The 14,704-nt window shown below is 45.2% G+C and overlaps 1 protein-coding gene across 5 annotated transcripts in view; it reads right to left on the bottom strand.

The window, feature by feature from the left end:
- The window catches only part of TRAPPC12 (trafficking protein particle complex 12), a 120,461-nt gene extending 106,177 nt beyond the window's left edge, over positions 1 to 14,284 (bottom strand). For 3 of the 5 annotated variants that reach the window (XM_030921516.1, XM_030921515.1, XM_030921517.1), the window contains exons 1-2: positions 14,089 to 14,284; positions 5,440 to 6,493 (exon numbers count right to left, since the gene is read on the bottom strand). In XM_030921516.1, coding sequence (XP_030777376.1) covers positions 5,440 to 6,493; positions 14,089 to 14,249 — 1,215 coding nt within the window. In that variant the 5' untranslated portion in view covers positions 14,250 to 14,284. The remainder of the gene's footprint in view (positions 1 to 5,439; positions 6,494 to 14,088) is intronic. The other 2 variants (XM_010357906.2, XM_010357905.2) reach the window with 2 other exon arrangements.
- Between the last annotated feature and the right edge of the window lie 420 nt (positions 14,285 to 14,704).

Below are 14,704 nucleotides of genomic sequence, written 5' to 3' on the forward strand. Positions count from 1 at the left end.
CTTTGGGAGGCCGAGATGGGCGGATCACGAGGTCAGGAGATCGAGACCATCCTGGCTAACACGGTGAAACCCCGTCTCTACTAAAAAAATACAAAAAACTAGCCGGGCGAGGTGTCGGCGCCTGTAGTCCCAGCTACTCGGGAGGCTGAGGCGAGAGAATGGCGTAAACCCGGGAGGCGGAGCTTGCAGTGAGCTGAGATCCGGCCACGGCACTCCAGCCCGGGCGACATAGTAAGACTCCGTCTCAAAAAAAAAAAAAAAAAAAAAAAAAAAAAAAGAAAATGCAAAAACAAGGCACAGAATAGTAAAAAAAAAATTTGAAACACTTCTATAGTATATGACAGCTCATTTCCAACTAGGATAGTTACAGAACTCTTAAAACACAGTAACAATAAGACAAATATCCAAAGTCTGAAGGATGGAGAAAACGTCTGAAGGGATGCTTTATAAAGATATACAAATAGCCTGTATATCAAAGGATTAACACATCCGATCCTATGCATCAAGCAGCCTGTATAACCTCAGTCATCAGAGAAATGCAAAAATCGAAAAAAGTTTATTATACCATGGATATAAAATAATTGGAACTCTCACGCGCTGCTGATGGAAATGTGAAATAGTCTGCCCACTTTGGAAACTGTTCTGTTTCTTATAGAACGAAAGGCACACTTATCATAAACCCCAGAAAGTATGCTAGTAAGTTTTTACCCAAGAGAAACGAAAATATGTCCACACAAAAGGCTGTGCTCAAATATGCTTTCCCAACATTCTCATGTTACTAAATTACTAATAACAGGAGAGAGTATGTGTGAGTGTGTGTGTGAGAGACAGAATATACAACTTTCTCTCTCCGTAATAAGCTCCACCTAGAGAGCCCTTTGTGGTTTATTCTAAAAACTCACCTACGATTTATAACATAATTTACTAGAAAATGGGTTTTGAACATACTTACAAGCTGGATAATTCTTATATACTCAGCAGTGGGAATTTAGTTAATAGCAAAGGCTCAAGGCTGGTGGTAATTACGGATTCTAGATTCAAGACTTTTGGTGCTGGAAGGACTCACTAGAGGAGACTCTCAGCCATCCACCAATCTCTGATCTCCCCTTCTTCTTCTTCTTCTCCTTCTTCCTTCTTCCTTCTTCCTTCTTCCTTCTTCCTTCTTCCTTCTTCCTTCTTCCTTCTTCCTTCTTCCTTCTTCCTTCTTCCTTCTTCCTTCTTCCTTCTTCTTCTTCTTCTTCTTCTTCTTCTTCTTCTTCTTCTTCTTCTTCTTCTTCTCTTCTTCTTCTTCCTCCTCCTCCTCCTCCTCCTCCTCCTTTTTTTTTTTTTACTTTAGACAAAGTGTCAGAGCGGCTGGAATGCAAAGTTGCCCAGGCTGGAATGCAATGGTGCGATCTCAGCTCACTGCCACCTCTGCTTCCTGGGTTCAAGTGATTCTCCTGCCTCAGCCTCCCAAGTAGCTGGGACAGCAAGCGTGCACCACCATGCCCGGCTATTTTTTGTATTTTTAGTAGAGATTGGGTTTCACCATGTTAACCAGGATGGTCTCGATCTCCTGACCTTGTGATCCACCCGCTTCGGCCTCCCAAAGTGCTGGGATTACAGGTGTGAGCCACCAAGCCTGGCCCTCCCCTTCTAGTAACAGGACTTCGGTTTTGCCTGGGCACATGACCCCTTACCCAAAGACTATTTCCAGCCTTTCTTGCAGCTTGGTGTGGCCAAGTGACTAAACCCTCAGCAGTGGGATGTGAGTGGACACACTGTCTTCCAGATGACGCATCTGTCTAGGCCATCTGTCCAGGTCTGTGCTGGCGGGTGGGCACCACGCCCTCCTTTGTGTCACGAGGAGAGAGGATGTCTGGGACATGGCAGGCTTGCTGGTGAACGCACAAGTCATTCGGATCTGTTTCCTCATCATAAAAGGAGAAACTGACTGGATCAAAGACCTTTCAGCTTTTTTAAGGAACAGGTGCTTTCCAATCCTTGAAAGCTTTGAGCTTGCTGCAAGGTATTTAGTACTCTTAGCCCTACTCACTAAATGTCATATGCTCACCCCAGCCCTTTTGTCAACCAAAGTGAAACACCTCTGCCCATTTCCAAATGTACCTAAGACCCTTGGACTCCAGCACCCAGTTCGGAAGCAATAGGTTAAGTCTTTCCTGTGGCAGCCTTCAGATTTCCTCTGAGTTACAGTCAGAGGGAGAAGGAAACGGCAAGCATCAGAGGGTTTGAAAGAAAGTGCTAAAGGCCAGACCCACAGATGTTAAAGGAATTTCACAGCAGAGAGGACAAACAAGAGAGAGAACGGAAGAAACATGGAGAAGAACATGAAAGCCATCTTGGGGGTACAGGGTACAGAGACAAGACCAGGGAGTGGGAGAACAGGTAAGGATTCAGCGACAAATAAATCCAGTCCCACAATCCAAATACCCCTGACATCAAAGTCCGGAATTGGTATTCATTAAAAAGATCCTGCAAAGGTTAAATTATGCTCAGTATATTCTGCCTAAGAGGGTAGAGAAGGATGCCTAGACCAATGCCTGGTCAAGAGTAAGCACACAATAAATACAGTATATGAATATTAGTAAATTAGTCAATGAATACTCTGGAAAGACTGCCGTGTAAAATACCCAAAATATGGATGTCTATAGGCTTACACTTCAGTTATCTGAAAAAATGAACTAGCTTCATTTCTCTAGCATGTCACTTCTCTTTTCCTAGAGAATTCACCACTCCTAGGTCTCAGCCATCTATCAATTCAATAAAAATAGTCACAGTCATACAATTGGCTTATTGGCTCACCCACCCGTGTTCAGGAGTGGGTACGTGGCTGCACTAAAGGGGGCTGTAGGTCCTTCCTTCAGTTCAGGAAAACAGACACGCACAGGACCTGAGGCCAGTAAACTGGGAGGTGGGGAGCCCTGCCATGTACAGTGCCATATGGAAACTACTAATCCTGTCCCACAATTTGGTTGCAATAAACTAAAACTGACATGCATATGATTTAATCTGATACATATGTATACATACATTTATAAAAATTTTATCATACTATGCATGCTACATGCTATCTTCTGTCCTGATTTTCACATTTAACAGTATGAGATGAACCTCATTAAATATTGTTTTATATCTTTTTTAAAAATAGATATTACAATTTATATTATTATTCACCAATGATCAGAGGAAGATTTTATTATTTAGAGCACTTTTAGGTTTGCTGCAACATTAAGCAGGGTATAGAGATCTTCCATATACTGCCTGTCCCCCTCAACACACAGTCTTGCCCATTAGCAACACACCTCGCCAGAGTGGCCCACCTATTGCAACTGATGAATCTACATGGAGACGGACACATCACTGTCACCTGAAGTCCACAGCTTATGTGAGGGTAGACTTTTGGTGTGGTACATTCCATGGGTTTGGTAAAAAAAAATAACAACATGAAAGCAGCATTAAAGTATCACACAGAATAGTATCATTGCCTTAAAATCCTCTATGTTCTGCCTGTTCATCCCTTCTTCCCCCTAACCCCGGCATCATTTTAAAACTTATGCAAATATTCCATTGTAAAGATGAGGTGAGTCATATGTATTCAAGTCTCCTAATAACGGGCTTTTAGATTATTTCAGATTCTTTGCAATTATAAACCACCCTGACAGACATCTCAACAGCTGGTATATGTATACAAGTATGATGATTTCCTCACAATACATTCCTAAGAGTGGAATTTCTGGGTCAAAGGAAATGCACATGTTGATGTGCATTTTAAAATTTACTTAAATATGTTTGTACTGATTTTGGTCTCATCTGGGCTGCCTTAGAGAGACTATTTTCCCACACTTCAACAAACAGTAAATCATGATTGATAGATGGAAATGGAAATGACTGGAGTGTGATGGCAGCAGGAGGCAGACAAATCTCAGGCAGACAAATTCTAGGCAGACTGGGCGGTCCCCGGTGAAACCTGACTGTCAAGCTCAAGAGTTTAAAGCCTAGCTGCAATCCCGGATAAACCCATGGAAGGGACTGAGAACTCTCTCGTCCCATGTGGCGCACTTTTATCTGATTGATTACCCCTCTTCACCTATTTTACGTATACCTACCCTTCCCCAGTTGGTTTTTTCCACTATCATTCCCACCTTGAGTGGTGACTTCGTTTTAGCCTTCTTTTTTGCATACTCACAATCAGCATGCACCCCTCCATTCTGAGCCCAAAATAGCCCGAGTCAGCCACATCAGGAGAGAGACCACCTGACTTCCGGTGGGGAACCACCCTCGCCTCCCCTCTCGGCTGAGAGCTGTTTTGTGCTCAATAAATCTCTTGTCCGCCCTCCTCACACTCTGGTTGTCAGCATAATCTCGTTCTCTTGGAGGCAGGACAAGAACTCAGGACACTGCGGAATGCAGGTACCAAGACAGCAATACCACTGTAACCCTCCGTCCCCCACTCCCTTCAGCTGCCCCACTCAACAGGAAGCAATGGTCTGTTAATGTGCCCGTTCAGAGCTGTTAAGATGCCCGTTAGTCCGGCTGCAGACGCGGGTCGAAAAGAGCCGTGTGGACGCTCTAACATCCCTTCTAGGGCTTCGGGGTCGCTGTTTGGACGCCTCGGTGTTCCCCTCGCCTGGAGGCGGGAGTCCACTGTGGGAGTCACTTGTCACATGCCTGGTCCAGCTACAAGCCCCGTGTGGAGCCTACTCCTGTGCTGGCGGTTGGAGAAGCCCCAGGACCCCTGCACTCGGTTGCTCGCACAACCCTCCTGCTGAGGGCTGAGAGCAGTCACCGAGGCCACGGGATATGCCAAAGCGCAAGCCAGGGTGGCCTGGCAGGCCTAGAGGGCGAACCTGGGCCAAGAGGCCTGGGTCGGGGCATCGCCGACCGCGGAGGTCTCCGGCTGGCAAAGCAGCACCGAAAAAAATCCTGCGTTGTCTTTCATTAGCAGTGAGATTGAATATTTGTATATTACTATTTAGCTTAACGTTTACACATTTCTGTGATTTGTTACTTTTTGGGTCACGTATATTTTTCTTTTTTTATATATATTTTTCTTATTCAACCTATAAAAATTCTACATCAGGCACGTTAAATGTTACAGGAATGTATTTTTCCCTATTTTAAAGAAAGAAATGGATTTATCAATTACCGGAGTTCAAATGTCAGATGGATTACAGGACATGGAGAACTAACTGAGAATTACCGTAGAACTGTCTGCCTTGCTGGTATTTATTTCTACATCTCTGAGTAGCAGTCCATCAACTACATCCTGTTGGGGAAACCAGCGGATCCTAATTACCCAGGCACAGAGGAACACAGCCGCTCACAATCGGATGTTAGGAACTGCTGCAAACAAGGCTTTCTCCGTCCCTTGAGGGGCACTACCCGAATCTCAGAGGCAGAGGGGAGGCGCGACCTGGGAGGCAGGAGACCCGAGCTCACCTGGATGTTGTCGAACCTGAGGCCCGGCATGGTGAGGTTCTCCTTGTCCACGAACACGGCGCCGCGCTGCTGGGCGGCCACGGCCTGCAGGACTCCACGCGTGGCCTCGCCGGGCAGCCAGGCGTCGTTCCTCCGGTCCATCTCGCTCATGCTCAGGGCGGTGGCGAAGGGGTCGTCACTCCCCGCAAACACTGCCTGGATGTGCGCGAACGGCTCTGGCGACGCCGGGGGCGCAGCTGCCTGGGGCCCTCGCACGGCCGCGGGTTCGGGGCGCCCCTCGGTCCCGGGCACAGACAGGGCAGGCGGGCTGGCGGGAGCCGGGGAGCCCGCGCCGGGGTTGCTGACGGACACGAAGGCGGAGGTCGTGAAGGAGTCGAAGAAGTCCGAGGCCAAGGAGTGGCTGGCGGCCGTGTCTGCGAAGAACGTGCTGAGGCTGGGGCTGGGCTGCACCGCCTGGGGCGGCGTCCTGGCCGGGGCCTCGCTGGCGCCGCCGAAGCTGGGCGACTTCACCATCTGCGGCTCGAAGCCGTCCCTGGGGGCCGCGGGCGCGCGCTGGCTGAAGATGGTGCACACCGGGACCGGCTCCGCCACGGGAGGCTCCTGCTCCGGGCGCGCGGCGGCGCTGCCGGGGGCCTCGCGGGCCGCATCCTGCCCCGGGGCCCCTCCGCTACTGGGGGCCGCGTCCTCGGGCGCACAGTCGCCGTCGACCTCGCCAGTGGGACTCGGGGTGCCCGCGGGCTCCGGGCCCGGGTCGCCTTCCCCTCCGGGCTCAGCTTCTTCCCGCGCTCGGCCCAGGTCGCCCGCGTCGCCCTCGCTGTTGTTGGGGGAGTCGGAGATGAGGACGCTCTCCATCATGTGCTCGTTCAGCTTGTCCGCGAGAGGACTCGAGCCTTCCGACGCGGTCTCGTTCTCTTCGGATCCAAACTCATCTCCGCCAAGATCGATGGTTTCCTCGTGGAAGAGCGACCCCTGCTCCTCCGGGGGCGCGAGCTGAGGGGGGCGCGGGGCCTCCGGGGCCGGGGTCTCCTCGCCGCCGCCAGCGTCCTCCATGCTCCTGAAAGCGAAGACAGAAAGAAGGCCCCTCAGTGTGATCTTCGTTTACCTCAACCGAAAAATGCCTATTGCTTAGACTCAAATATTTGACTCAGACTTCCATTTCTCCAGCTTCTTATCCATGTGCTTTTGATTATGGTAAAATACACATAACATTTACCGCTTTCAGTTCAGTAGTGTTAAGTGAATCTACATTTCTGTGCAACCAATCTCCAGAACACTTTTCATGTTGCAAAACTAAAATCCTATCCCCATTAAACATCCCCCCGTATACCCATCTCCCCTGCCCGGAACATCCACCATTCCACTATAAAATAAGTGGAATCACCCGATAATCATCTTCTTCTCACTGGCTGATTTCACTTAGCATGAAGTCCTCAAGGGCTATTTACACGACAGTTTGGTCTGCTTCCTTCCTTTTTATGGATGAAAACTACCTAGGGTGTGCGTACACTACATTTGGTTTATCCAGCTACCTGCTGATGAACACGTGGGTTGCTCCCATCTTTTAGCTATTGTGGATACTCCTGCAATGAACGTGGGTGTACAAATATCTCTTTGAGACCCTGCTTTCAATCACTTTGGGTATATACCTAGAAATAACTGCTGGATTATATGGTAATTCTATTTTTAATTTTTTTTGAGGCACCAAAAATCTGTTTTTCATAGTGGCTGAACCATTTGTCATTCCCACCAACAGTGGACAAGCGTTCCAATTCACATTCTTGCCAACACTTGTTATTTTGTTTTAACTGTATTTCATAGTAGTCATTCCAATAGGCGTGAGGTTCCAGCCATATAAACACTATTTTATTCTGAGACTCAGCTAAGTCCCTCCTCTTCCATGAAGCCCTCCCAAGACTCTTCAATTTATAATAGTCTCTTCACTCTTCCCCATGCTGTCCGCCCCCCTGCCCCAGCTCATATTATCTGCCTAACTCTGGAAATATGAGACAGCGAGAATGAGATGAAAAACTTATACAGTAAGAAAACAACAGCGCACTCACTGAGCACTGATGGCTGAAGCTGACAACACAACTAGCTAACATTTATCGGCACATGCTATGCCCCTGGCTATATACACATATGCCTATGCGATTCGCAGAACGCCCCTCCGAGATAGCTGCTAGCACTGTCTTGTTTCACAGATGAGGACACTGAGGCCTTGGGAGGCTATGTTAGCCAAAATCACAGAGCCAGTGAGTGGGGACACCAGGACCAGCCGAAGCTGGCATGTTGAGGGGCCACTGGCTGGTAGAGGCCACAGAATGAAACAAAGAGCTCGAACTGTAAAAAAGTATTTGTTCCTTTCCTTGAAAAACTTTTACTTTATGTAGTTTTACTGTCATAGTGAACAAATTCAAGTTAAGGAAATCTAAGAGACTATGATAAAAGATAAGGGATTTTTTTCAGAATAAAACAATACGTACTTTTACTTAAAAAATGACACTTAGCTGATCTCTAGATAAGACTACCCTTTTCTCACTGTCAACACTTCCATCACTGTATTCCCAATGAGTCAGCCTTCCCAAAACATTATTTTAAAGTAGTTAATCCAAGTTATACATGTGAAGAAGTTTCCGGTTCAGCCTGGTCAGTTACTAATTCCCTTATGCATTCATCCAATAATTGTTAAGTGTAAATGAATAAAAAAATCAAATGAAAAGGAGTAAAACCTTTGTTTCCTGCCACGTTTCACCGCGAGCCTGAAGAACAAACTGCCCTAGAACCCCAAAGGGGGAAGCCCCCGGGGAATGGTAAGGCTGCTCCTTCAGGTCCCATCTGCACAGGGATAGAGGCTGGGCACAAGGAGCAAACAAGCAGCCTGAGGCAGTGCCCTCTGTAGTCTCCCAGCAGGACCTGAAGGCACTACCGTGGTCTGCGTATTTTTTTTTAGAAATAAGAATTTATTTCCATATAAGCTAATGATGAGAGAAAGGGATTTTCCCTCCCTCTCATCTCCCCTCAGCCCTAACAAGATTCTAGGTTCTAAAGCTAATTCTGATTCAATCTCACAGATTTAAAAAGTTGTATTGCCTTTGTGAAGAAACTTTTTTTAAGAAACAATTCTTACTATTATGAAGATGAAGCTGCTTTAAATCTCTAAGATTTAGGGAAATCTGTTTATCAGAGATATAATAACAAAGAACATCACCTAGAAAAAATTACCAAATTATAAAAATTAAAGTAAAATGCTTCTAAATTATAAAGCTTAAAAACTTTATAAAATGTAAATTAAAGAGAACTGATAAAACGGGAATGTCCAAAATTTTCATTAATACCTGCAGACCACTTTTGAGAAGAGAATAAAAAAATAAATTTTATTCTTAAGTAAATACCAAAGTAATAAAAAGCCCTAATAATTTAGGGCAGGGATGATCACTTTTGCTTTCACACAAATAAAATCTAGATGCTTGTAAGGATCTGAGGGTTTCTTCTCTAGAAAATCAAGAGGAATGCTCAAATAAAAATGATTCAAAACATGATTTAGATGACGCCTTTATGAATGGGAAGACATAAAGTTACATCTATATAAATTATATACATTAGATTTTGTGACAAGGGACATATAATTTTTAGCAAAATAGCTTCTTCACTTCAAGGGTTTCCGTACTCTAATCTTATGCCAATGTAAGGTTCAAATGCAAAGCAGACAGTAGTAATAACCATGTGTATATGACCAGATAGTTCTATAACCATAAAAAAAGTACAACTAGTAGTTAAGTCTTCCCACAAAGAAAATCTAGGGTCCAGACGGTTTACCAGTGAATTCTACCAAAGATTCCGTACAGATAATTCCTACAGTATAAAAATTCTTGCAGAGAAGAAAAAAGACACATGACCCAATTCACTTTATAAGGCTAATATAACCTGAGACCAAAATTTGACAAGGCCATACTAAAAGGGAAACTATCATCTCACTCATGAACACACATGCAAAAATCTTGAATTAGCTAACTGAATCAGCAATGTATTTATCTTCATACCAAACTCAGGTTATCCCAGAAATGTACTGTTGGTTTAATGCTAGGAAATCTTTTTATGTAATTCAACACACTGACAGATTAAATAATAAAAAGTATATGACTATCTCAATAGATGCACAAGAAAGTATCTAATAAAATTCAGCATCTGCTCAAGATAAAACCTGTCAGCAAACTAGCAACAGAACGCAACCTCCTTAATGCAATCAAGGGTATTTACCAAAAACCTAAAGGAAACCTCAAATGAACGGTGAAACGTTTAAAGCATTCTCTTTAAAAGCAGAAAAAAGATAAAGATGTCATCTTCAACATTTTTATGCTGCCTAATACTGGAGGCCTCAGGCAGGATTAAGACAAGAAAAACAACTAAAAGCTACAATAAAAACTGAAAAGAAAAAAATATAAACCTTCATTCTTCGTGTATGATTATTTATGTAGAATACATCAAAAATCTATGGTATAAAGACTGAACTATTGGGCCGGCCACGGGGGTTCATGCCTGTAATCCTAGCAATTTGGGAGGCCGAGGAGGGTGGATAACCTGAGGTCAGAAGTTCAAGACCAGCCTGGTCAACATGGTGAAACACTATCTCTACTAAATATACAAAAATTAGCCAGGCGTGGTGGTGGGTACCTGTAATCCCAGCTACTCTGCTACTCAGGAGGCTGAGGCAGGAGAATCACTTGAACCCAGGAGGCGGAGGCTGCAGTGAGCCGAGATCATGGCACGACACTTTGGCCTGGGTGACAGAGCAAGACTCCATCTCAAAAAACAAACCAAAACAAAAAACAAGACTGAACTATTACAAGGGAATATGTAGCACACATTAAGGGAAGAGATGATTTCCCTCAAGTGATGTGTCAACAAATCATGCATCTGGGAAAAAATAACTTGGAATCTTGCCTTACCTCAGACACAGTATCAATCTCAGGGACATTAAAAACTTAACTGTGAAGGCCGGGTGCGGTGGCTCACGCCTGTAATCCCAGCACTTTCGGAGGCCGAGGCGGTCAGATCACCAGGTCAGGAGTTCAAGACGAGCCTGGCCAACATGGTAAAACCCCATCTCTACTAACAATACAAAAATTAGCCAGGCGTGGTGGCGGGTACCTGTAATCCCAGCTACTCTGCTACTCAGGAGGCTGAGGCAGGAGAATCACTTGAACCCAGGAGGCGGAGGTTGCAGTGAGCTGAGATCGTGGCATGACACTTTGGCCTGGGTGACAGAGCAAGACTCCATCTCGGGGGGAGAAAAAAATTAACTGTGAAAGGCAAAACTTCAAAACTTTCAAAAGAAAATATAAGATAATATATTTTTAGGATAGGGAAAGCCTCTTAAACCAGGCATAATAAATAAGTCCAACCATAGAGGGAAAATGGATACATTTGCTATATGAAAATGGAAAGTTCTATCATGAAAAATCTAAAAAAAGTGAAACAAACGTATCATTAAGAATCTAAAAAATGGGAAACAAACAAATGTACCTGAGAAAGGATTAACACGAAGAATACATACAGAATTCCTACAAATGAATAACAGGACACTAAATGATCCATAAGGAAAATAAGCAATAGGGCTGAAAGGGGTGTACCTTTGAACATCCATGTTGAGAAACCACTTGGTATTATCTAGCAAAGTTTAAAAAGCACATATCTTATCACTTCAATAACTATACATTTTGATTTTTCCCAGAACAATTTTTCACCCATGGTTTAAGTTATTACTATTATTTTACTAGTATTGTTATTTTCTGAGACACAGTCTTGCTCTGTCACCCTGGTGAGAGTGCAATGGGACGATGGTGGCTTACTACAGCCTCGGCCTTCTGGGCTCAAGCCCATCCTCCTGCCTGTGCATGGGTGCCACTGTTTAATCCTCTTTATTCTGATTTACCAACCTCATCTAAAAGATCAAGATTTTAAGTGTCTTAACATTTTAAGACACTTAAAATCATTAAGTGTCTCCTTTCACTCTTAAAGGAGTCTTGGTTGAGACAATAAATATGCAGTCATAGTACCTAGGACCTAGCAATGCCATTGCTAGATACATACCATGGAGGAATACCTGTACATGAGCAGTGTAAGCTATGATGCTGACTTTTATAAATAACAAATCAAAATACCTTTCTTCTAAGTCCTAAAAGAAAAAGCAGGCTGGATGCAGTGGCTCACGCCTGTAATCCCAGCACTTTGGGAGGCCAAAGCAGGCAGATCACAAGGTCAGGAGATCGAGATCATCCTGGCTAACATGGTGAAACGCCATCTCTACTAAAATACAAAAAATTAGCCAGGCATGGTGGCGGGCACCTGTAGACCCAGCTACTTGGGAGGCTGAGGCAGGAGAATCGCTTGAACTCAGGAGAAGAGGTTGCAGTGAGCTGAGATCGTGCCACTGCACTCTAGCCTGGCGACAGAACAAGACTCCATCTCAAAAAAAAAAAAAAGTGGAAATAAACACGGCCTGTAGACACAGTAATAAGTAGACTGTGGTATACTAAAACATAAAATATTAAAATAGCAGTAAAAATCAGTGGTGAACTGTTCTATATCTAACATAAATTATGTTTGGATTTCGCAAATGTAATTTTGCACAAAGAATGAGTAGAAAAATAAACAGCATGACTCTGTATATTCAAAAAAAAGTCAGGATATAGTAACAGCCACTTTAGTGAGGGGGGGTGGAAGGTGACGGCAGGAGAGCTTGACTGGGGAGGGACACACAAGAGTTCAACGCATAGGGAAATGGTGCCCATCTTATGCTGGTAACGGAAGACTGGGTTGACTGGATCTTTAAATCTCACATGTGTGTTATAGGTAGTCTTCATATTTCATAATTAAAAATGGAAAAACACAAGTATCTGTTCTTGATTTATACGTGATAGAAATCATCTTTTCTCCCTCCTATCATTGGCTTTATTTTTATTAAACCATAAATAGGATTTTAAGCTTACATAAGCTTACAGAAGCTTTGCATCACAGTGCAGCAAAGAAATCTGACTTTCTCCTTGTCCAGCTGAGGGCTTTGCACAAGAATGTGCTTAATTAATTGTTTAAATTTTTTTAATATTAAATTTAAGTAATTCTGTATTTGAGAAATAAAAAGTTCCTAAGAACATTTAAAACTTGGTTTCTCAGGTCCATTTTCTGGACACAGACACTCTGTAAATATAAATCTTTTACCAAATTGCAGTCACGTAAAATTTCTTTCCATAAGGGCACTAGGGTGTGTAGTGGAAATCTAGGTAGCATGTATTAATAGAAGTCTCCATGTAATGAACACTCACTACAGATCAAGCATTTTACCTGTATTATTTAGTACTCATCATAAACTTATGAAGCATTATTATTACCTCCATCATACAGCAGAGAAGGCCAAGTGATTTGCCTAACATCACACTGACAGTACCTGATGGTGACAGGCTACCCACACAGGGTCTTCTGCCAATACTCTTTTCTCTGTGCTGGTCACCTCTCAGCTCCTCTTGCAAGGTTGCTAGGCAGGGGTGGGCAGAAAGAGCTCTGAATGCAGGGTCTCAACAACTGTGTTGACTTTTAGCTTCAGGACCAAGTGAAGTAACCTCTGAAAATCTTGATCTTTTAGATGAGGTTGGTAAATCAGAATAAAGAGGATTAAACAGTGACACCCATGCACAGACATCTTTTAAAGTGTGAAGAGCTGCACAGATAGAAGCATAGTAATTCATTTTAAGGATAAAGCAGACTGGCAACACCAGTTTAGTCACCGTGAAGGTCCAGTCAGAAATCACAAACTGTAAGAACTGAATGAGTAACACTGTGTAATATTTCATTTGCATTTTCCCTGTCCCTCTCCCACCCCAATCCCACGACAGGGGCCTGGCTCATTATCGGCCACTATCTCCTGAATTTGCGAAAAGTGTTTGAATCCCAAGACACCATATCTTCAAGTAGCCATAAAAAAGGTACGAACCCTAGGTCCAAGAAAAATTTTCCTTGGGGCTAAACTCTTTCGTCAAGAGTGAAAAAAATGACACATTAAAACACATCTTTGACCCTAACGCTTTCTGTTGAATAAACGCTTTTTCGGTCTTCATAGTAAATATACTCTACAATCAGTATGTGTAGCAACAGCGGACATTTACGCAGTGACTCAAATGCTTTTACACTGCATTGCCGCCTCACAATGCTGAGTGTGGCAGGCAGGTCATTAGTAACCTCTTTCCGCAGGAGGGTGAATTAAGCCTAAGAGAAGTTAAGGGGCTTGCTGGGGGCCAGGCTGGCACCGAGCCTGGAGCTGGGGGTCTCGGGGACGCATGGACGCGCGCCAGCGGGTAGCTTCCCACCCGCTTCGCACCAGCTTCCCCTCCCTGCAACCTCCGCGGGCTGCAGGGACGCTTCCAGCCCTCTGCAGACGTGGAGAGCGAGGGCCGCGGCGGCGTGGAGCCTGGCACAAGGCCCGCGGAGCACAGACGCCCTTGGGTGGCAGGCGACCCCGCGCCCGGACCCCACGCCCACTCTAGCATCGGCCCCAGAGAAGGTCCCCCGGGCTGAGGCCGAGGCCGGCGTGCTCCCTCCCCGAGGGGGCTCTACACGGTCCCATCCCCTCTTGACTGCCGAGGCCCTGATCCTCACCTGCCACCCGCCCACTGGGGCTGGGGGAAGGGGGTCACCTGCGGCCGTGACCAGGGTCCGGGAAGAAGGTGACAGAAGCCGGGAATCCAAGAGGAACCAGCAGCCCGGGCAGCCCTGTGCGCCTGCGCGTGCCAGGCCGCGGCACGCCTACTTCCGCGCATGCCTGGTGCAGGAACTCGTGGCCATGGTCCCAGGCCGGAAATGGGGTTCGTTTCCGGTTCGTCGGCTGCGAGCGGGGCCTGGAGCCCAAGGTGTGAACGCGTCCAGGCAACCAGGAGCCGGTAGTTGAGGGAAACGGACCCTGTACTTGGAAATAGGAACGGAGACTACACTCCATCTAGCCTGATTCTGTCACTCAGAGGCAATAGGCAAGCCTGTGGCAGATGCGGCGGGTGAAAGGGAGTCCCTTAGGCTATTTTTATTGGCCAGCATAGCCTAGAAATCAATGTTTCTAGGGAGTTGTCTTTGTGTTTATCTGTATTTTCTCAGTTTCTTACCATGCAGCTGCAGTACTTGTATAATAAAATTGATGATAAAGATATCAGTGATAGGTGGGTGGATTTAATCCCGAAGTATGAAGGCCCTGTTAGCTCCGCAGTATCGGCAAACGGAGCAG

The sequence above is a fragment of the Rhinopithecus roxellana genome, chromosome 17, assembly GCF_007565055.1.
Source record: "Rhinopithecus roxellana isolate Shanxi Qingling chromosome 17, ASM756505v1, whole genome shotgun sequence".
Classification (NCBI taxonomy): Eukaryota; Metazoa; Chordata; class Mammalia; order Primates; family Cercopithecidae; genus Rhinopithecus; species Rhinopithecus roxellana.